The sequence below is a fragment of the Lepidochelys kempii genome, chromosome 2 (genome assembly GCF_965140265.1).
Source record: "Lepidochelys kempii isolate rLepKem1 chromosome 2, rLepKem1.hap2, whole genome shotgun sequence".
Taxonomy (NCBI): domain Eukaryota; kingdom Metazoa; phylum Chordata; order Testudines; family Cheloniidae; genus Lepidochelys; species Lepidochelys kempii.
The window spans coordinates 4,523,133-4,547,528 of NC_133257.1; the positions used below are offsets into that span (position 1 = coordinate 4,523,133).

General features: G+C 45.7%; 1 protein-coding gene across 2 annotated transcripts in view; it reads left to right on the forward strand.

The window, feature by feature from the left end:
- ZC3H3 (zinc finger CCCH-type containing 3) overlaps nt 1–24,396 on the forward strand; it is a 348,388-nt gene that overhangs the window by 232,879 nt on the left and 91,113 nt on the right. Inside the window, exons 8-9 of one of the 2 annotated variants that reach the window (XM_073329956.1) lie at nt 2,214–2,283; nt 4,283–6,287. In XM_073329956.1, coding sequence (XP_073186057.1) covers nt 2,214–2,283; nt 4,283–4,327 — 115 coding nt within the window. In that variant the 3' untranslated portion in view covers nt 4,328–6,287. Of the gene's footprint in view, nt 1–2,213; nt 2,284–4,282; nt 6,288–14,259; nt 14,392–24,396 lie in introns of those variants that run through there. The other variant, XM_073329955.1, reaches the window with a different exon arrangement.

Consider the following 24,396-nt stretch of genomic DNA (forward strand, 5'->3'; position numbering starts at 1 on the left):
AAACATTTCCAACCTTCCAGGCCACCTGGACATCTCTGTCAATGATCCACATGCAGACATCACTTCTGCTTCCGGTGCTGACCTCCCCTGCTCATCACAAGAGCACCGACAGACCTTGCTGCAGCTGTGTGCTCACACATCCAAAGCTGCCATAGATTGCTGCTGCTAAGGTTAGAGCGAAGGCTTAGCGTTAGAGGTTTGCCTTCTGTCCCCCGGTGGTGGTGCTGACTCCAGCCTTGCTTATTGTCCTACACGCTCCACCGAAAAAAACGATTTTACAAATGACTGATTAGACAAGTAGCATATTGCGGACCGGCGTTCCTCATGCCTCCTCCTGGGGCCCAACCCTGTGACATTCTTAAGGCACTCAGCACCTTGCAGGATGGAGCCCTGCGATTCTGGGTGCCAGCAAATGAGCCAAGTGGTGTTGGATGCTGGGCTAGCCTGTCTGAAATGAAGACATGAAACATTTTTTAAACCAGGTTTCAGAGGAGCAGCCGTGTTAGTCTGTATTCGCAAAAAGAAAAGGAGGACTTGTGGCACCTTAGAGACTAACCAATTTATTTGACCATAAGCTTTCGTGAGCTACAGCTCACTTCATCGGATGCATACCGTGGAAACTGCAGCAGACTTTATTTATACACAGAGAATATGAAAAAATACCTCCTCCCACCCCACTGTCCAGCTGGTAATAGCTTATCTAAAGTGATCACTCTGGGCCATTTCCAGCACAAATCCAGGTTTTCTCACCCTCCACCCCCCCACACAAATTCACTCTCCTGCTGGTGATAGCCCATCCAAAGTGACAACTCTTTACACAATGTGCATGATAATAAAGTTGGGCCATTTCCTGCACAAATCCAGGTTCTCTCACCCCCTCACCCCCCTCCCAAAAACCACACACACACAAACTCACTATCCTGCTGGTAATAGCTCATCCAAAGTGACCATTCTCCCTACAATGTGCATAATTAAGGTGGGCCATTTCCATTTCCTGGTCAGCAGGAGAGTGAGTTTGTGTTTGTGTGTGTATGGGGGTGGGGGGGATGTGAGAGAACCTGGATTTGTGCTGGAAATCCATTTCTGTTGTAAACAGTGTAATTTTGAATGCTGCTGAATACTGCGATGTTCCTCTCCAGAGGATGCCTTCTCCTGACATACCCTTTTGTAGCAACATACCAGGAGTGGAGAGTAATAGCCAATGGATGCAGGGGATCATACCCCAAACTGTGCTTGTGTGGATCTTACTTACCACTGACCGGAGGAGTCATTCTCTGTGGCAACACTTGTGGAGCTTGTCATGCCAATAAAACCTCGTTGAATTGAGCTGAATTGTGTGTGTTGGTTGCAATCTGGAAATTTCTGTGGGGTGCGTCAGGTTGAGATGCTGTGTAACCAGGAAGGGATATTACTTTATTACGAGAAACACTGAAGACTGTTCCCAGCTCGTCTTACTTGCGCCATTGCTGTAAAATGTTTGAAAAATGAACAGTTTTGATAAGTATCATTTCTTACCCAACTGTTAATGTTATGATGATATTCTTTTAAAAAGTCATTTTAAATCATTTTCCTTTAAGAAAATGCCTCTTCACTCCTGAATGTGTCTATCTGAATTTAAAAATCCACTATCGCTGTGGTGTCTAAATACTGATTAATCAGAAGACGCTAAATGCCTACACATATTTTAGGGGGTTGCTTTCAGAATCTTGAGCTCCGATCTTCATCCAGAGTTCATATCTGATCACCCTGTCTTTTGAATCCAGACCTTAAACACCCCTGAACGGGGGACCAGGCCTTCCTTTGTTTCTGTTCGGCATCGGGCACAATGAAGCCCCAGTGTGACTGGATCCTTTGGGCACTGCGAAGGTATAAATAATCCTCCTGATAACCACAGGGTTTCAAATACTGCATCTGAAGTTTGTAGCTCCAGTCCCCCTGGTTACTGATCAGTAACTGAGTTGTTTAGAAATCTTTCATGAGGCATCACTTGCCCTTTTAGGGGGAAAGATAAGTACTGGTTTGGTATGTGAAATGGGCTTTAATAGAAAATGTATGGAGCAGTTATGTAATGTTCACTTGAACTGTGCCTCAGGCTAATACAAGTATGAAATGGTGAGTCCGGGGGTATTCTCTGTGTTTAAAATAGCATGTTTCTGTGAACTGTTTGTAATACTCTGTATCTGTCTCTAAACCCCCTTCTGGTTCTTTGGCAGATTTCTCCGTGGCACATGCAAGAAGACTGATGGGACATGTTCATTTTCACACAAAGTTTCTAAAGATAAGGTCTGTATGGTTTTCTAATGAGCACATTCCTGCTTTATGAGAGAGTTGACCTAAGGAAGCAATGCTTCTGCTGGTTGTAGGGAAGTCTATGCTATAGAGTGTTTCAAATTGAGTTCATTTGCAGTTTGCTTGCCAAGCTGTTCAGGCTCATTACAGGGTCACAGCTTATAATGAGAGAAGAGTGTGCCTCTTAAACCAACTTGGCGAATCAGTATTTTAGTGCATTAAGCAGCGAATTTGAGACTAGAACACCTGGGGCTGTTTGCAGTACTGGTAACGTGTCTGGTTAAGGGGTATTTAAGCACTTCAGATCAGAACACAAGCACACGGAGTCAGAGTGTTTGCCATCTCTTTAAGACCATGCTTCGTTCTAAATCGCTCCACAGCTGGGGTCAGACCAAGAGAATGTTGGAACGTACTGCAGTTAAGAGACATAAATTAACTTTTTTTTTTTTAAGCTAGACAATGAAACTGTCTGGCAGAATGATTTTTAATTTCATCATTTTCACTCTGCTTGGAAGTGTTCGGAGCTCTTTTGTTTTATTACACAGATTAAGGTTGAGAGATAATTAGATTTTATTTTAGCGATTATTGGCTGATAATTTAGCAGGTTAATTTTCATTCGCTGGATAGGACTTCACATTGGAAGTAACTTCTGAGGTCCCAATCCAGCAAAGCATGTAAGCACATGCCTAAATGAAAACCTGGGACTTAAGAATGTGCTTAACTTACATGCTTGGGTTCTTTGTTGAGGAGAGAAGGACTTTGCCCCTGTTAAGCACATACTTAAGTGGTTTGCTGAGTCAGGGCCTTCATGAATGAGAGAGAAGTTCTCAAGCCCTAGACAGAGAGTCAGAACAAAAACTAGAGGTGTTAATGTCCAAGCCAGAAGGGTTTATTCCCGAGAAACCCATGCTTCCACAGTAGAAGGGATCACAGTATCAGAAGCAGTTCAGTCTTCATGTTCTGCTCTCGTGGTGGAGATGCAAGAGGCTTGGATGTGAAAGGGAAAAGGGACCTCCCCAAAAGTCCATAAATACTATGCTTCACCCCTCCATCATGTCACTCCGTGATTGTTCCAGCCCCACTATGTGTAATTCTGGCAGGTAGTTTGCCTAAAGCAGCTTTAGTGCAACTTTAACTGCTGTGAGCCCGAGGCACGACAGGAATCAAAGCACCAGAGAGCTGTCGGATCAGGAAGCATTGCTTTTGTCGCTTGTCCCACAGATCATCCAAAGATACCGTCATAAATCACCCTGGAGATGCCACCTTCCGCTCTCTCCTTTCTCCATTCCCTATTGGTTAAATGTTTCTCTGTTCCAGTCATAGTCCATCATGCCATTTATGTAATCAAAATGTATTACATAGAGCTTTAACTAACCCAGCGATACCTCCAAAGGTTTTAACCACCAGCCCCCCATGTGTAACCAGTGTTTGAAACAGAACCATTTTCGACAGCTCTCACCTTTGGACGCAGCTTACTTGTTTCTCTTTCACTCTGGCTGTGGTTGATGGAGAGCTCCTAAGTTATCCTGAAGGCCATCTGACTCGCATTCTGAACTATTCGCCAAAGCGCCATCTGGGGCTTTTTGTGCATACAGCACTTATAGAGCAGTCTTTTACTCATCAGTATGTCAAATTGTGTACAGTCTAGAGCAGGGGTTCTCAAACTGGGGGCCGGGACCCCTCAGGGGGTCGCATGGTTATTACATGGGTGGTTGTGAGCTGTCAGCCTCCACCCCAAACCCCACTTTGCCTCCAGCATTTATAATGGTGTTAAATATATAAACAAGTGTGTTTAATTTATAACGGGGGGGGGGGGTCGGACTCAGAGGCTTGCTATGTGAAAGGGGTCATCAGTACAATAGTTTGAGAACCACTAGTCTAGAGAATGGAGATGGGGAACTTCTGTCCTCCCTGTCTCAGAACACAAGAAGAGATTTGATGACTTCAAAAGGTGGGGAATTCAGAACTGGTAAAAAGCACTTTTTTTATACAGTGTGTAACCGGACTGTGGAAGGCATTGTTGAGACCAAGAACTTAACAAGATTCGGAAAGGGATTGGATGCTTATCTGGAGATCAATAACATCCATTGTTACAGTTAAAGCGAACAACCGTTTTGGAAGGATGTTACACTTCATGCTTCAGAGCCTGACCCAATCTGCAAGTATTAGAGATCAGAAAGGGACCGAATGTGAGGGGAAGTTTATCCCACATTTGCTATTGCAGGGTCCTGACAGCTTCATTTGAAGTATCTGGTGCCGATTGCTATCAGAGACCAGGCAGTGGACTAAAGGTATCTGAACCCGTCAGGCAGTGTATTAGCACTAGTGTATTGAACAGAACTATCCAGATCTGTAGTCATGCTTGTGTGTGTATATATCCTGCAGTGCCTAGCAGCATGTTGTGAAGGTAATTCTCATATCTAATCACACCGAAAATCTCTGCTACATTGTAAGCCTGCAGCTGTAACGTTTCTTATCGCTTTCCCCCCTCCACTGTATGCCTGCCCTGACCGAGCGCTCGTCTCTGGGCTCTCAGGAGCGCTGGGACAGTGAGGGTGAAAACCAGCAGCCACCTTATTCTTTTCTTTTCTTTTTTTTTAAGTGACTGTTGCAAGTGTTTCAGTGGAGTCCTGTGAACACCCCAGGGCAGCATTACCGAACACGTCCAATCTCAGAGAAAGCCCTTCGGGTGAAACGGCTGGAAATGATCAGCCAGTTCCCCAGAGCCACTCTATTCCCTCCACCCAATGTACACCCCCACCCAATCTTAACTGTTTCCCTAAAATAACAGTTTGACCTTTTGCTGCCTGTTTGCACATATTAAAGGGCAAAGGTGAGAATCTCCCATTCCCAGAGTAGGTAGCACACCTCCGTGGCATACAGTCCCTCACCTCCAGTCCGTCTGCCTCTCATCCACTGCCCACTTCCCCATTCCTGCCCCTCCACGTGTCCCCCTCTGTCCTGCCCACTCACCCCCAATGCATGCCTTGAGTCAGAAGCAGGTCAGATTTTATTTCTAAACACAGGATAAAATTATTGGACCTTTCTGGGTAGAGATGTGAAAACAGCTTGGGATGATGCTGTGTGGGCTCCAGGCCGCAGGAATGGGGTGGTGGGTGCGGGACAGGAAAAGAGAGAAAATACTGCATGGTCACTTTAAGATGCACACAATTCCGTGCAGGGCGTTTTCCCTGCCCTGGCCTACTGAGAATCAGAACCTGGGCCGTCTTCAACCTGGCCCAACCTCCACTCCCCGAGCAGCAACATAAAGCTTAAGCTGTGTCAGCTGGGAAAGTCCACAGTCCTTACCTTACCCAGTCTCTTCCTCCTGGCTTCCTGACCACTTCCTCGTCTTTCCCTGCTCCCCTCCCCTCCCCTCCATCAGCATCCCTCTATTTCCTGTACAGGCCTGGCGTAGCCATCTCAGTTCCAGACAGCACTGGAGCTGGCTTATTCTCTCTGACCCCAGGGAAGGGACTGTGTCCTGTGTTCTTACAGATCCCAGCACAGCCGCGCCCTGATCCTGAGCAGGGCTTTCGGGGGCCACCACAATCTAAAGCTTAAATGATGCTTAAAGTTAAGCATGTACCTAAGTGCTGTCCTGAACGATGATGCTTTCCTGATTCAGGGCCTTAATATTCCCCTGGCCAAAGTCCTGTCCCTTTGGGTCTTCGTGCAGGGTGTCACAAGTGGTTTTTATACATACATTTGGGATTTCACCCAAACTCCTCCCTCCCCTCCTACTCCTGAGTGCTGGGCAGCTGGCATTTTTTGATTTAGAAATAAATAGTATTCAGGTGTTAGAGAGCAGAATGACTTGAAAGGGAGTTTGTGTGAGAAAAGGTGGCAAGATCATTCCCACAAAATAGTGCCCTGATAGAAGAACAGGATTGTAGGCTTCTGTTGGACTTTGTCCACACCTGTAGGTTTCCTTTACTGGGGTAGTTTACCCACCTGTGTTAGCAAAGCCTTCTCTACACCCAGAAGTAGTAACTGTCATAGCAGTGGGCCTTGGACATAGAGGAGTATCCAGCATGCAGGGTTTCCTGTACATCTGAAAAACCAATATTGTAAGTACATTTCCAAAAATGTCCATTGTGCTACCAAAGGGGGAAAGTGACTGTCCCCAGCATTAGTCTCCCTTAAACGGTTCAAAGGTCACCGGTTGCCATCTTGTAGTTGGTGTGGGCTGGAAGAGAAACAGCCTTCTTTGCTGAGTTCAGAGCCCATTCACTGTGATTTATGGCTGCAGAGAGCAGGCTCCCCAAAGCAAGAGGCGACTCCGGCATTCACTTCTGTAGCTTCCTGTTAACCTGTGTGATTACTAGCAAAGGTGATGTTAGACTCATTTATCAAATACAAACCCAAAGAAAGAGACAGGTGAATTCATTCAGCAAAGGAAGGAAAGTGGTTTTCTACTGCTTGGAGGCTTTGCTATAACCAGGCAGGGCAAATTCCACTTGCTCTTCAAATGAGCAATTTTGGGTGGTTATTTATTGTTTTAACTATTGGAGCTGAGCTTTTGTTTGTTGATAATAAGAAAAGGAGTACTTGTGGCACCTTAGAGACTAACCAATTTATTTGAGCATGAGCTTTCGTGAGCTACAGCTCACTTCATCAGATGTTTACCGTGGAAACTGCAGCAGACTTTATATACACACAGAAATCATGAAACAATACCTCCTCCCACCCCACTGTCCTGCTGGTAATAGCTTATCTAAAGTGATCAACAGGTGGGCCATTTCCAGCACAAATCCAGGTTTTCTCACCCTCCACCCCCCCACACAAATTCACTCTCCTGCTGGTGCTAGCCCATCCAAAGTGACAACTCTTTACATAATCAAGTCGGGCTATTTCCTGCATAGATCAAGGTTTTCTCACATCCCCCCCACCCCCATACACACACAAACTCACTCTCCTGCTGGTAATAGCTCATCTAAACTGACCATTCTCCAGGTTTAAATCCAAGTTAAACCAGAACATCTGGGGGGGGGGGGTAGGAAAAAACAAGAGGAAACAGGCTACCTTGCATAATGACTTAGCCACTCCCAGTCTCTATTTAAGCCTAAATTAATAGTATCCAATTTGCAAATGAATTCCAATTCAGCAGTTTCTCGCTGGAGTCTGGATTTGAAGTTTTTTTGTTTTAAGATAGCGACCTTCATGTCTGTGATTGCGTGACCAGAGAGATTGAAGTGTTCTCCGACTGGTTTATGAATGTTATAATTCTTGACATCTGATTTGTGTCCATTTATTCTTTTACGTAGAGACTGTCCAGTTTGACCAATGTACATGGCAGAGGGGCATTGCTGGCACATGATGGCATAGATCACATTGGTGGATGTGCAGGTGAACGAGCCTCTGATAGTGTGGCTGATGTTATTAGGCCCTGTGATGGTGTCCCCTGAATAGATATGTGGGCACAATTGGCAACGGGCTTTGTTGCAAGGATAAGTTCCTGGGTTAGTGGTTCTGTTGTGTGGTATGTGGTTGTTGGTGAGTATTTGCTTCAGGTTGCGGGGCTGTCTGTAGGCAAGGACTTTCTCTTGGCATTGTTAACTTCCCAGCAGGATGTGGGTGAAGAGGTACTAGTCTCTATCCATATCAGATCAAGGGTTGATCACTGGGCGGATTCTTCTAGAGTAAATTGCCAGGAAATCAGTGTAAATCATCCTAAATTGTAGGGTAATAAGATTCTCTCCCCCCCCCCCATCAGTCCACCCCTAAATATCTGTGCTCTGAACATACACAACACTTGCTGGTACCCTCTGAAGCTGGATTGCTTGGTAAGCTTCTTCATAGTCATACCCTGCTTTAGCCAGCAGTTCCAGCTTTTACAGCTGTTTGTCTTGCCCTCTCCTGCGGGGATGGTGGTCCTCCAGCGCCCTTACAGAAAAGTACAGAGCCTCAGACAGGCTGGTGTGTACCCAGTTTAGATTGTGCTGCTTAAATCATCTGTTCGCAGTGCCACTACATCCATTTTCACTTTCACATGTTAAAGTCTAGCCTCGCCTCCCTGTTGTGCCACGGAGTTTGCGGCTGTTCCTGGTAGGCATTCATGGCTATTATCAAGAAATCACTAACCACTCTCAGCCACTGATGCTCCCAAATGCACCTAACCCGCCAGCTCACATGGGGTAGTATGTCTCCTCTGATGGTTCCCCTTAGCATGAGTGAGTGTAAGAGCACAAGGACGAGGGCAGGTAATGTGGTTTTACTGTAACTCAGGCTTCTCAATGCTCCAAAATATCTGTCATTAATATTCATACGCAGGAGCCTGTGTACATAGAGGGAGCATGCCCTGGCATTGTCTGTGCACAGAAGGTATTTTTAACGTGCCCAGTACTCTCGTGTTTGAGCTCATGGATTTTATATCTCGTTCTTTCTCTATCTGCGTAAAGCTCACGTAGCTTTGCAGGAGAACAGGTGCACAAATCCAGGCTGCTTAAGCCCTTGAAAATCCACCAGTTTGGCAAACTGAGTGGAGCATTCTTTTACCCGCTGATATCTCCAGTGGCAGCTCTAGGTCAACATGTTCAGCGGATGCTGCTGTGAGTTGTAGGGAAGCGCCCGTTGGTCCTTTGCTGCAGCTGACCAGCTAGTCAGTGGAAAAGTTACTGCAGCTCTGGAACCCCCTAGTGGGACGTGCACATGGGCACGATATTCTTGGGACAGTGGAGCAGTTGCTCTGCTTGTATCCTTCATGTGGAAGGAGCTGTTCTGTTGAAAGCACCTTAGTGCATTGTTGGTTGTTTACCAGATAAGAAGCAGTCTAATGGCTGGGAATGGTGCATGGGATTTTGCAACTATTCCCTTTATTTTACTCTGGTTTACCTTTTGTTTTTCTGAGTGGGAGCGAGAAGCTCAGGGCCCCACCAGAGGAGCCTTGCTCATTTTCACATGTGAGCCGTTGTCCCGTATTCGTCTGAGGTAACGTGAAATCTCCTTGGGGGCCTTACCCAGCGGTGGAAGAATGGGCTAGTTGTTAGGGCATGGGGCTGGGATTCAGGATACCTGGGTTCAGTCTGTGGCTCTGGCACAGACTTCCTGTGTGACCTGGGGCAAATCACTTCATCTGCTTTATGCCTCTGTTTCCCCTCTGTAAAAGGGGGGCAACCTTCTGTACCCCAGAGGGGTGTAGCAAAAGTTGCTCCATTAATTATTGTGAGATGCTCTGATAATAGGGCCGCAGAAATACCTAGAGAGTTAATTAGACCCTCTTTGCTGACTCGTCGTGTGGTGCACAGTGACAGGCCTCTGCAGAACAAATAACCAGAACCATTTTTATTAACCTTCTGCTCAAAATTTGTCCAGCCCTTTGCGCCTCTTGGTGGGCAGGTGTGACACTTCAGGTCTATCCAGGGCTGGGAGGCACCTCACTACCATCTGCCCTTAGCGTGCGGAAGCCTTGTCTGTGCCTGCCTGTCAGGGGTCAACTCTCCAGCTTCACTAGCCATGGGCAATACAAGCACTCCCCTGTAGGCCTCACCAGCCCTGCTCTCTCTCTACTGGTTAGCAATTGGTGCACACCAACCTCTGAGCATCTCCCTGGAGCATCCAGCCCCTGGTGTGCTAGACCTTCGCAGTGTTCACAGATTTGCTGCTTCAAAAGAAACAGTGTACCCCAGCTCACCAGTTCCACCTCAGATCACCGCTCCGCTTAACATGCAGCCCTTAATATGTTTGTGATGGGTTGGACCCCCCACCCCGTCTGGGATGCCCCCGATATGCTGGGGTTTCACTGAGCCTGCCTGCTCCACTAGCCTGGGCTCCCTCCCTGTTTTGCTGAATCAGGCTCTGCAGCCTCTGGATGGACGGATGGGGACACACACACAAACGCTCTCTCTCTCTCTTTCTGAGAAGCCTCAGCTAGGAAATTGCCCAGCACTCAAGTGAAGCTTCCCTCTGGAAAGTACACCCAAAATAATAATGTCTTACGCCGTAGAGAAATCTATACACCGTAAGCTCATAAATTTGCCCACTCCCTCAATATGAAGGAAGATATGCCCAACTTCTTCCCCCCGCCCCATTATAAATTGCACAAACTGGCTTTTATAATAAACAAAAACAAGTTTATTAACTACAAAAGGCAGATTTTACGTGATTATAAGGGATAGCAGACAGAACAAAGCAGATTACTAAGCAAATAAAACAAACCACTCATACTAAGCTTAAGATCTTAGAGACTGGTTTCAAGAAGTAATTTCTCACCCTAAAAGTTGCTTTTGGGCAGGATGCAGAAATTTTTGAAGGTTAGCTACCCTGCTTGCAACTTAAATCTTCAGACACCATATTCACAGACCAGATCCCTTTTCCAGCCTGGGCTCAACTCTTCCACCCCCATGTCTTTGTTTCTCATATCTTTCCAGCTGTCATCCTGGGTGGGGATTCAGTGAAGAGTGAACCAAGATCAACTTACTTCCCATCCTTAAATAGGATTTACATAAGGTGGGAACCTTTCGTTTCCCAGTCTTGACACACACACACACACACCCTTTAGTGGAAAATCACTAGAAGTCCAAGATGGTGTTTAGTACCAGGTGACATGACCACCTGACCTTCTTGTAGTGTCAAAACAAAGTACCAGCTTCTCAGGAAGGAGAGAGATTAGTATCTTCAGAGTCTTATGGTTTCTTCCTAATGGCCCATCAAGGCTGATAGCCTGCTGTCTGGTGGGTGCTTCCCAAGTACACACACAGTTGTAATGGTTACATAGTCAATATTCCTAACTTTAGATACAGAAATGATACATGCATACAAACTGGATAATCACATTCAGTAAATCATAACCTTTCCAATGATATCTCACATGATCCATCTTGCATAAAACATATCTAATTTATTTCATATTCATATCATAACAATGTTTCTATGAAAAATATGGAGCATAACATCACAATGTTTATAGTGAAAACAGGTATACGTTTATTTAGCAAAGCACAGAGATTCAAGTGATACCAAGTAGACATACTGGAAACAAATGGCTACATATGAAATAAAATCATAACACACATTCTATAACCTAGATTTAGTTAACTAGCTACACTCATGTCTTATAGAATAGTGCTCACCCTAAGTCCTTGCAGCCTTTTACAGACAGGCTTGATACAGATCCTTCTTCCATGAGACACGGACAGCATGCCTCCTAAGTGAAGGATCCAGCGTGTTCTTCTGCATCTCAAGATATACAAGTCCCATCCTTTGTCTTCATTCATAAACAGGGCACCTCCCTCCCCCACTGTTTTGTTTCCTCCTATAGATTTTCTCTCTTGTAGATTTCACAACTTATTGACTGGCACCTGGCTCAAGTATGCAGATAGTCCTCCACTGGGAGGCAGATAATACACATATGACCAGACAGGGAGATCAGTGTCTGGCATCTCCTGCCAGAAAGGAACCTGTCCGAGATGTGTCACCTCCTGGTGACAGGCCTTGACTCCATGATAGATAATTTTCATGATAAATACATAACTTCTGAAATCGTATCCGTACGTACATTTTGCAATGAGTATAATGGGCTACTGGCTCTCGGTAGAGACCTTTCTTGCCACCCTTTGGTGAACTATTATGTATATATTGGACCCAGGGGATCCCCTCTGAGGAGCAGGCATCCAGAACAAAGCCAGCTTGGTCAAGAGTGGATCTGAAATTGGTGTCTTGTTGTGATGCTGTGTGGAGAAGCAGGCCCTGCCTCTTCCTGATGATTTAGGGAGAACAGTAAGTGTGACTGAATGGGTTTGAGAATGGAGGTTAGAGAGAGGCTAGGACTTGGGCAGAGGCATGCTGCTGTTACAACAGCTTTTCCCCTTGAGGAACTTGAAAAGAATCAGCATTTTTCTCCCTAATAGAGCTTCAAAACTCTGTTGTGAGCAATTTGGAAATTCACGTTGAGTTTCGGGTTCATTAGCTGCCAGCTCCAAAGCATGTACATATTCAAAGCTGTCTAATATGGAGGCCCCGCACCAGTGCCTTGAATTAATGTTATTGTTATTTGCGTGGACGTAGTGGGGTGCAAACAAGGTTAATTGAAATGAGAATGTGGCTTCCTCTTGATAATGGTTCAGGCTTGACAGCTAGGAGGAGTTTATTTTTGTATAAGAGCTGGCTTTATTATCCCTTTTTATTAGAGCTAATTTGGGTTCTATATCAAAAACTACATTAAAGGAATCATTTATGGTCACACCACCACCAACAAAAAAGATAGCCCTAGAGCCTTGTCCTTTATGTTAATGTCTGCAGTTAAAAGACAATTAAAAATAAACTCTTCCCTTTTGTTTTCTTTCCTTTATGCTTCCCCATCCCCACACCCCTCTGTGTTTCTCACTCAAGTGAACCCATTTAGTGAAAACCCTAATCTGTCCTTCAGGGAAATGGACTTTTCCATAGAATATCAGCTGCAGTTATTGCAGAATTGTAAATATTGGGTTGGGGATATTTGAACCTGCAGGACTAAGATGATACCCGTGATTCAACTGAGGGATTGATATGCTGCCGTGCAGTAAGTAAATTTTGCATTTAGGTGAGCTGTGTGTAGGGGGTGGGGGCAGGGGTGATCAGGAATGAAGAGCAAAGCACGGGCGGGAGAACAAATGGACCATAACAGCAGCTTCGGAAACTGCACGTTGCTATCTGCGAATAGGGGATCGGCACAGATCCAAAGGGCTAAATTCCCTTCTGGGCAAAAGCCCAGATTTGTAACTGGCTAGTCAGTTTTGGAAGTTGCATGCAGTAGTCGGTAGAGAAAAATCTGAAATATCACAGCAGGCTGGTAATTTGTTTTTAATTATAACAGCTGGCTGAAGGTAAAGTTTGTGGTTTGAGGCATGACCATAAGGATCCTTGATTTCTCACTGTTTCACTTTGCTTGTAGTATTGCAAAATGACTGGAAATAATGACTTCTGGAATGTTTATTCTGTCTAGAGCTGCCTGCAGATCTAAGGCACCGGTTGTCTGACACACTTGTATATCATTGCAGAATGAGAGAGAGCCCCAGGGAAAGAATCAGACCAGTCCTTTTCCTTTCACTGTCCCCCATGTCATTCTGCTCCATGGTCACCTTTTAAAGTAAAGAAACATACACAATAGTGGTTATCCTCTTCCTTTTCTAGCCAAGACAGAGACTTCCAGTGGCCTAGGTCACACACCTAGGGAAAACTGTTCTGAAATCTGGGTTTGAAGCGAGACAGTTGCTGGTGAAAGAAAAATTAAAAATGTGTTAGAAGAGTGATTCTCAACCTTCTCCATCCTGAGACCCCTTGATTGGGCCCTTTCCTGTCTAGCCAAGCCCCTCATTCCTGATTAGCAACAGGAAAGATCAAGGTGAGCTGCCTCTGGTTCAACCCTCTGGGAATCATGACCTTTGGGTTGAGAACCTCTGTATAGGACCAACCTGTCTGAGGTTCCTGAAGTTCCATCTCCAGGGAATGCCGGACTCAGTGCTTCCTGAAAATGAAGTTTAAGCCCCGGACACTGAGACTTCTGCTCAAAAACATTGAAAGTGAAAGAATCTGGAGAGCAGCAACCTGCTTCTCTCCAATTCAAGGTTACTCAGGAGCTTTGGCAGCTTTATGGTGGCGAAGGAAGCTCAATCTGACACGGAGCCTGTGCCAGTAAGGCCCCGTCAGTGACGTTTGAGTTTATTAGCGACTCCCCCATCACTTCACTGAGTTGTAAAGTGGCACTTTTCACCACGATTGAAATTTCATTAATTCCACCCCATTCTGAGCTAGCCTGAAGGATGCTAAAGCAGTGTGTTTGCCCCCTGCATGTATACACTGGGACCATGTAAAGTCAGAGAGTTCTGTTGCAAGAGACCGATAGAAGATCTAAAAATACCCCCGGGATCAGTGGCTGGCAAAAGGCATCTCTTTATTTTATGCGTGTCATGGTTTTATTTCAGTTCTGGGTTTTGGAATAGCTCCTAATCTACGTGGGAGGGGCAACAGTTTGATCATCTTCTACCCTTACAGATGCCAGTGTGCTCATACTTCCTGAAAGGAATCTGCAACAACAGTGACTGTCCCTACAGCCATGTCTACGTGTCCAGGAAAGCCGAAGTGTGCCAGGATTTCCTCAAAGGCTACTGCCCCCTGGGCAAAAAGGTAAATAGATGACTAGCTCTCAGTGCCTCTTTCTCGGTTTCAGTTGACTGCCGTGATTGATACGCGGCTGCTGAGCCCCTGCAGGAGGGAAGGTAGGTGTATTGGTAACCCACAAGCTGTTTTTCACACTGGTTATGATGCCGAGGGGAGCAGTAGAGCTGAAAGCTGTGGAACACCTGGACGTGATGAACAGCAGTCCTGTGCATTTCAAAAGGTTTATGGGCAGAAGGGCTTTGTCTCCTTACACACGAAGAAAAGAAGCAAAGGGGCTGCAGCGTGGTGCCATTGGCGTATTCTCCTATCAGATCCACCTGGGTGGGGTTCTGCAAAACTTCCAACACTTAGTGCTGTTCGTTGTCGATGGTGTAGTATTACCGTTGCACCTAAGGGCCCAGCTGAGATCGGTGCTGCGCTGTGCAAGGTGCTGTACGTATAGTAAGAGACCGTCCCTGCCCTGAAGAGCTGACAGTCTCAGTAGATAAAACAGACAAGGGGTGGGAGAAAGGGAGGTTTTATTCCTTCCCTGTTACAGACAGGGAATCTAGGCATAGCGGTTCTATGTGACTCGCCAAGGGCACCACAGGAGGTCTGTGGCAGAGGTGAGGACTGAAGCTCTGTCTCTTTGAGGCCACCCTTCCTCACTGAAAACTCAGTGTTGTGAAACGTCATAAAACCTGGGAAATTTAACTTGCATTTCTAGCTATCTGTCTACCAGTTTTGTCCTGGTGGCCATAGCCATCCTATCCGGATGCCTCCCATGTTAAGCAGATTGACATAGTGAGGTCCCTAAGGGGCATCATAGATATCTAGAGTGAATGTGCAAAGCTGTCCCCAAGCTCCTGACACTTCAGCTGATGACCCTATGCGTAGACCCTATGCATGGTCATCCTACAGAGAGACATGGAGAAGTCTCAGAAACTTCTATCTAAAAAGGAGTGATTTGCGCATCATGCAATAGAAATAAAAGTTGAGCTTGGTCTGACATCTTTCCACTCTGAGACTTTCCACGATGTCTCTATGCTGCTTAAGGAGTATGCTACCCACAGGTCCAAAGTCTGCTTTATTTCTCAGTCACATAGAGCCTGCATCACATCTGTTCTCCACATGCTGTCCTTGGCAAGGCTGTGAAGATTTGCTTGGTAAAGCCAGAGCATAGCAGAAATGCCTGGCTTTGGGGATGGAAGTTGAGCTCCTCCCAAAACCTGCTCAAAGGGCTGGACTGGAGACGGTGTGAATCAGTGAGATGCCCTGTCTGGTCTTCAGGGAAACCTGTGCTCGCAGGCAATGCACAGGAGAGTTCTGTGCCTGAATAGCTCCTCTTCACCCAAATTGTGCTGTCGGTTAGAATAGTCACCAGGAACTTCGGCTGCTTCACAGTTTTACAGAGCTTTCTTTTCTTTGTGGACGTTACGTGGCTTGATTGAACGAAGTGAAAAAGGCAGTCAGTATTTCCCTTTCCCCACTGTGCCAAGACACATGGCTTTACATTTTTTTCTTGTACCATAGTTCTGTTCATTCTGCTGCTGCTTTGGATAAAAGCTGCAGTGATTTTCAATAGGGTCTTTGCAATTACATGGCTCAGTTACACAAATCACTTTTTAAAAGGCATCTTAGCTTGGCCTCCCCTTTGTGCTAGCAAATAACCGAGTCCAATTTCGCAGGTGCTTGTGAAGCGCCATCAATGACACTGTATTTACTGTGTTAATTGCAGGCATGGATGCGGACACGAATACTTTTAACTTATGTTATTTGCAAATGAATTTGCACCTGCAAAATCGTATCAGCAGCTATTTACAGATGCAAAAATAGAAAGGAATTTAAGTCAGGTCTCTAGTATGAGAGTGACAGTGTAAAACTAACTAATTATTGTTAACAAAGTAATAATTATAAGATCATTCACAAATGCACGTGATCTTCAGTCTTACCTAAAGGTCTGCACTTTGATACATTTTGATTAATGGAAATAGAAATTAAAAATCAATCAGCGGACGCTGTAGAAAATAAAATGGTTGTGATAGAAGTGTCACAATTGAATGTGTGAATTTTAAACAGGGTGATCAAAGCTTTCTGAATGAGCTGTGATAAAACCAGTGAGCTCAGTATTCAATCCTCTGGAAGTTTAAAGTCTCCTGCCAGATAAGGGCTCTTATAGTCTAGGGCAGTGGTTCCCAAACTAGGGGCACCGCTTGTTCAGGGAAAGCCCCGGGTGGGCCGGTTTGTTTACCTGTCATATCCGCAGGTTCGGCCGATTGTGGCTCCCACTGGCCACGGTTTGCCACTCCAGGCCAATGGGGGCTGCGGGAAGGGCGGCCGGCACATCCATCAGCACACACCGCTTCCCTCAGCCCCCATTGGCCCGGAGTGGTGAACCACAGCCAGTGGGAGCCACGATTGGCCGAACCTGCGGACACGGCGGGTAAACAAACCAGCCTGGCCCCGCCCGCCAGGGTCTTTCCCTGAACAAGTGGCATCCCTAGTTTGAGAACCACTGGTCTAGGGGATCCCAAACGTTTCCGTAGTCTAACCCACTCTGCAATAGAGAGCATCTCTCGTGGACTCCAGCTCCTCCCATCCAACTTCTCATAGGCCAGTGCCCACTTCCCGTCATCATCACATAATTTGTAAGAGACTACCTCCCCTCTGATCCCATAACATTCCTCAGGCAACTTCTGTAGTTGTGGGATATTAATATCAGGGAAATATTGAATATGTCTATAGATGCTCTTAAAGTGATATAGCAGCTGAAAATAAGGCGAGCCAGTACCATGTGACCAGCTAGGACTCTGAATAACTTGTGGTCCATGGACCATGGCTTGGGAAGTACTGAAATAGACCAACATTCTCTCACACATTCTGTAACCATAAGGTATTAATTTGTTAAAAGGTTGTAGACTTCAAACTGATGCCACATTGAGGTAACATCATATCTGTGTGATCAAGAGATTCCTGTTTTCAGATTTCATTTTCAACATGGCTCACAGGTTTCCCATTGGGTATTTAGCACTTTGGCCTGGAGGGGGCAGACAAACAAGGATGGACACTTAGACTCAAATAAGACCAGACCTGATCATTTGTCCAGAACTTGCCCCAAGCTGTTTTTGAAGTTCAGAATTATTCAGGGAACATCTTCCGTTTAGAATTTGGTATACTTGTTTCTGCACTTGTTAGCTTCAGCTGGGACATGAAGTAGAAATACTGACATGCTAAGAGAAGAGGTCGTTTCTATGGTATTTCTGTCCTTGAAATTCTGATGAGAGCCTGATCTTCTGAAATTTTCCAGCTGCATTTCTAGACCATAGATTTGCCACAGTTTGGGGAAACTTGAACCTCTGAACTGTTTGAGGTTCAACGTTCATTAGACGGAAAACAAATGTGTCTTTCTGAGAGAGCCCTCTCATTTAGAATGTTGCCTGTGGCTGTTGAAGATTTGTTGGCGGGGAAAGGCAGGTTGGTTGTAAGGTGTCTCAATTCCTTTCCCTTCCATTCAGTCATTGCTTTTCAAACAGGCGCTTTGTGGGATTGGAGAAATTTTCACAAGCCCCAGCCTTGTAGAAAACTGCAGGGTGCCTCCTGCAGTACTAAACCCTTATGGCTTTTTAACTCAAGAGCTAGATGTATGGGTATCTGCTAGAGATCGCCTTTCTTTGTTTAAGGTTCCCTTCAATCTACTCGCATTAATTCTGTGGGCTTTGCTTCACCTTTTAATATCACTGTTTCCCTTTCACTTCCCATCTCTTACAGTTGTGGGGAGCAAGGATATGAACCGACATCTCTCATCCTCTCGTTCTCATCTCAGACCCTTTTAGGCAAGACCATGCTTTCCAAGGATGTTCTCATGTGAGAGCCCTCCCTGCTTTGGAAGCAGGAAGTCATAGTTCATAAAGAATCGGGCAGTTAATTTGCAAACAGAATAAACAATGTCTGGCTGGAAATGGCACAGATTCTGAAATACATCCAGCCCCCGCTTTGTTAAGCCCCTTCACTCTGAATCTGAACCGTTGGCCCGTTCTGTTGTAGCTTAAGCTACTGCAGTGGGTTTTCTGACAGTCCATTTCACCACTGTCTGCATTATGTCATTCTGTCCTGTAAAATCCTATGCTTATTCAGTTAGCTTCTGTTCGTCTAGGCTGCCAAGAAAAGTCCTCTACTCCTGTCCATGAAATTTTCCCATAATAATTAGGACATGTTTTGTGAGCCTTTGGTAGAGAAAAGATGTCAGATAAGTGCCTCCAAAAGGGCTTTTTCTCCTGCCACGGCTGCTTTCGCTCATGAAAAAGGAGGTGTATGTGCTGTCAGGTATGACGTTCAGGGAAAAGCCACCTCTCCCAGTTAGAGAATCTGGACACCAGATTTAAATCTGACAGGAACTTTGCAAACCGTGCTTTGCACTGGCTCTTCGGCTGAAAAACAAACGACTAATGAGGTGGTAATTTGTTGATATTGGGTCTTCCAAACCTCAGGGCACCAGCCCAGTAGGGTGACATTTTATTGAATTTCATAGGTACACATGGATACACGTTTGGCTAGGCACGGCTTTACACACCTCTTGGTCTTAGAGGTTTTTCTCCCTGACATTTTAGGCTACCATCCATTGGGGACTTAGCCATTGTACACTTGAGCATGTGCTGCTCTGCAGTGGAGCCTGAGGAGCTCTGTTTCATGTTTCCTGCCCTTTGGTCGAGGTTACAGCTCTCGCAGACAAGGCCACAATCCAGAGATTTGCTGCTCTGCTCTGAGATTGTTGTTTCTGCAGAAGTGGAGTCCAGCCCGACAGGGACGAAGGCTCCAGTAGATTTTCTCACAGGGCATAACCCCATACCTGTGGTTGTGGGGTTCTCTCTTGAGTGTGGGTAGAGAGACATTTTGTTGTCAGGAGTAGAGAGGCAGAGTTGGACCAACAGGTTCTCAGATCCTACAGTGAGGGGAGGAAGCCATTTAAGTACCTGTGTGGCCATCTATTTCCCCATTAATGGAGCAGGCTCATGCACTGTCACAGACCATGTGGCGGTTCGACTGTGACATAGGATTGTACCTGATGGATTTGCTAAAGCAGCATGAAATATACAGATTCCATAGGAGAGACAACTGCAAAGCAGAACCATCAAAAGGGAGGAAGAAAAGCCAAAAAGAAAAGCTATAAAGTGAGCGGAATATCAGCAGCAGAGGAGAAAAATGCTAATAAATTAACCTTTTGCCTAATTACATTTTGTGGCAGTACAGGGAGGGGACTGGGCGAAGAGTAAATGTAAATAAAGTAATCTGGCAACCTCTCTCCAAACACAGTACTAGCCATCCAGGCACTGTGTGTACAATTATTTTAAAATATTCCAATTTAAATGAAAATATAAAAGAGATATTTAGAATATTTATTCTATTAGTAAAAGTGCTTACCGCGTCACTTTTGGAGTGTCAGAAAAGCATTCTCCTACAGATGATGGATAGCAGCCTGTAATTATATATGGGGGGGAAGTTGCTGAGCGTGCCATATTTAACTGGAGAGGAGTAATACCAGCTTGGGCCATTGAGGGTTAATTTTATTCTCTAAATAATATAAAAAGTGCTGAGTCTGTTTCTTTTGCTTGAAGAAGAAAGTCCTCAAATGGACCCGAGAGAGTTTATAATCTTCTACTGAATCAAGTACAAATGTTAACCTTGCTTCATAAAATGATGGCTTGTTAAAGATGCGCAGTCCCTTTTCTTTTGAATAATTTAGGACGGGAGTAAATCGCTTCTCATTCTGTGTCCGAGATGCAGCATCGCCCAGCCGTCTGCAATTTTACCTGTAAAAGGACAAGGCAAGGAAGTGGAGTTGGAGTTGATGTAGCATCATGTAAAAATAAACTTTAAAAAGGGTTTTCAGTGATTAGAAAATTAGCTGTTTGGGTAGTGAGGTTCGAAGTGGCTTCTCCTGCTCTTCCCTGCTGCCATGTGTACTGCACCGTGTTTCACTGAAGAAGTTCCACTTCTGATTTTTATGAGATGCCCATAAAAATGTCCATTCTTATTTATAATGTATTGCACGTTGTTTCCAGTGTCTCGTCGTAAGTACTTCTCAGAATTTCTTCCAGAACACTCAGGATGATAAGCTCAGCTTTTGCTCATCTCCCAGGTTATAGTTTGGTCCGCACACGGCACATACGTGTATGAGCTTTTAATGAAAATTATGCCAGTTGTTTTACAGTATCTGTGCACTGTGACTTAAACAGCAACTGCTAAGAAATGAGATGGGAAGAGGGAGCCCTAATCTTTCTTTCCCAAATTGCCAATGTTTTTCCCTTTGTAGTAGTGTAACTTGTTGAGGTTAGAAGTCATCTGATCTGTTGAAGATGGAACAATTCTTATACAAATGTACACACCCGTCCTTAATAAGCCTTATACGCACCATTAATAATGTACAGGATGGAATTAGTAGTGAGTCTAGATCCAGGTTCTGCTGTATGTATCTTAACTATATGCTTTGTGATATTATTGAGACCCCTTCCATATTACCCTCTGTACCACCTTAGAAACTAGACCTCCTCTCTCCATGTCCCATCATGATAGCTGGCATCAGCTGAGTGATTCTTAGAGGTGTGCTCTTGAGGACTGGAGACCAGAGTCTGTATTTACCGGCCTTCTCAGCATGGCAAAAGGCATATCTTTTCGGTCAGCTACTTGTTTGACTATGGGTCATAGCTGCAGGAGGGTTTCCCCATGACAGGTTTCTGTGAAGCAGGAGGTTGAGTGCTATTTCTCTCTACTGGGAACAATTAAGTTAAACACAAAAGCAAGAAGCCAGATGCCAGAGTGCTGGGTGCCTGAAAATAATGGACTACAGTGAAGTTCTGCTGAGTCCTGTTAGAGTGAAATGCCATTCAAAGCAGAATGCAAGTCTGTCAGTGTATTGCTTTGTGTAGAATGGACTCGGGAGAAAAGGTATGGTGACTGGAATAAAAAATATTGCACATGCATGTGTTTGAGGTCTTAAATCAAATCTTCATAGACAGACCTCAACACCCATGCTAAGCCCAATTGACTTCAGTGGGACTCTACATGGGTGTAAATCAGGCTGAAGGATCAGGAGCTAATGGGGGTCATGATAACAAAACATCATGAAAGCTTCTGTGGTCACTTCTGAGTTGTGTGCAGTTGCAAAAACAAATAGAAAAGGCTAGGCGTTATAACTGACATGCATACAGAGAGCAGTTTTCAGGAACGATGGACTCAACATGGCTTTCTATGGGTCAGCCTGAAGGGAGAGTCTTTATTGGCTCGTGTGGTTACAAATGGTGAGTCTGTTAGGACTGGGACTAGAACTCAGGAATCTTAATTCCAAGTTCTCTAATCATTAAGCACCACACCCTCCTGTTCACTTTTCTTACTCTTTACTAGGCTTGGGGAATGAAGCTAGATTGATAACTTTCACTTCATGTTTCTAGTCCATCTTACTTCCTGAATCCCATATACTAGTATGAGGCGACTGTATAAATTTGCCAAACAGCAAGGGAATGTTGAAATTTAAAAATACAAATAGTATGAATTGAATTTTTGAAGTCATGAAAAAATGTCTAGTCATATAAAGTTTTGTAAAGCACTTCTTCTACCCTAAGGGTATGTCTACACTACGGAATAAGGTTGAATTTATAGAAGTTGTTTTTTTAGAAATCGGTTTTATATATTCGAGTGTGTGTGTCCTCACAGAAAATGCTCTAAGTGCATTAACTCGGCGGAGCGCTTCCACAGTACCGAGGCTAGAGTCGACTTCCGGAGCGTTGCACTGTGGGTAGCTATCCCACAGTTCCCGCAGTCTCCGCTGCCCATTGGAATTCTGGGTTGAGATCCCAATGCCTGATGGGGCTAAAACTTTGTCGCGGGTGGTTCTGGGTACATATCGTCAGGCCCCCGTTCCCTCCCTCCCTCCGTGAAAGTAAGGGCAGACAATCGTTTCACGCCTTTTTCCCTGAGTTACCTGTGCAGACGCCATACCATGGCAAGCATGGAGCCCGCTCAGGTAACCGTCACCCTATGTCTCCTGGGTGCTGGCAGACGCGGTACGGCATTGCTACACAGTAGCAGCAACCCCTTGCCTTGTGGCAGCAGACGGTACAGTACGACTGGTAGCCGTCATCGTCATGTCCGAGGTGCTTCTAGCCACGTCGGCTGGGAGCGCCTGGACAGACATGGGCACAGGGACTAAATTTGGAGTGACTTGACCAGGTCATTCTCTTTAGTCCTGCAGTCAGTCCTATTGAACCGTCTTATGGTGAGCGGGCAGGCGATACGGATTGCTAGCAGTCGTACTGTACCATCTTCTGCCAGGCAGGCAAGAAATGAGGATTGCTAGCAGTCGTATTGTACCATCTTCTGCCAGGCAGGCAAGAGATGAGGATGGCTAGCAGTCGTACTGTACCATCTTCTGCCGAGCAGCCATGAGATGTGGATGGCATGCAGTCCTTCTGCACCGTCTGCTGCCAGCCAAAGATGTAAAAGATAGATGGAGTGGATCAGAACAAGAAATAGACCAGATTTGTTCTGTATTCATTTGCTTCCCCCCCTCCCCCGTCTAGGGGACTCATTCTTCTAGGTCACACTGCAGTCACTCACAGAGAAGGTGCAGCGAGGTAAATCTAGCCATGTATCAATCAGAGGCCAGGCTAACCTTCTTGTTCCAATAAGAACGATAACTTACGTGCACCATTTCCTATTGGAACCCTCCGTGAAGTCCTGCCTGAAATACTCCTTGATGTAAAGACACCCCCTTTGTTGATTTTAGCTCCCTGAAGCCAACCCTGTAAGCCGTGTCCTCAGTCGCCCCTCCCTGCGTCAGAGCAACAGCAAACAATCGGGCATCTGAGAGTGCTGTCCAGAGCAGTCACAATGGAGCACTCTGATGGGGCTAAAACATTGTCGCGGGTGGTTCTGGGTACGTATTGTCAGGCCCCCGTTCCCTCCCTCCCTCCGTGAAAGCAAGGGCAGACAATCGTTTCGCGCCTTTTTTCCTGAGTTACCTGTGCAGACGCCATACCACGGCAAGCATGGAACCCGCTCAGGTAACCGTCACCCTATGTCTCCTGGGTGCTGGCAGACGCGGTACGGCTTTGCTACACAGTAGCAGCAACCCATTGCCTTCTGGCAGCAGACGGTGCAGTATGACTGGTAGTCGTCCTCGTCATGTCCGAGGTGCTCCTGGCCATGTCGGCTGGGAGCGCCTGGGCAGACATGGGCGCAGGGACTAAATTTGGAGCGACTTTACCAGGTCATTCTCTTTAGTCCTGCAGTCAGTCCTATTGAACCGTCTTATGGTGAGCGGGCAGGCGATACGGACTGCTAGCAGTCGTATTGTACCATCTTCTGCCAGGCAGGCAAGAAATGAGGATTGCTAGTAGTCGTATTGTACCATCTTCTGCAAGGCAGGCAAGAGATGATGATGGCTAGCAGTCGTACTGTACCATCTTCTGCCGAGCAGCCATGAGATGTGGATGGCATGCAGTCCTTCTGCACCGTCTGCTGCCAGCCAAAGATGTAAAAGATAGATGGAGTGGGTCAAAAGAAGAAATAGACCAGATTTGTTTTGTACTCATTTGCTTCCCCCCCTCCCCTGTCTAGGGGACTCATTCCTCTAGGTCACACTGCAGTCACTCACAGAGAAGGTGCAGCGAGGTAAATCTAGCCATGTATCAATCAGAGGCCAGGCTAACCACCTTGTTCCAATAAGAACAATAACTTAGGTGCACCATTTCTTATTGGAACCCTCCGTGAAGTCCTGCCTGAAATACTCCTTGATGTAAAGACACCCCCTTTGTTGATTTTAGCTCCCTGTAAGCCAACCCTGTAAGCCGTGTCGTCAGTCGCCCCTCCCTCTGTCAGAGCAACGGCAGACAATCGTTCCGCGCCTTTTTTCTGTGCGGACGCCATACCAAGGCAAGCATGGAGACCGCTCAGCTCACTTTGGCAATTAGGAGCACATTAAACACCACACGCATTATCCAGCAGTATATGCAGCACCAGAACCTGGCAAAGTGATAC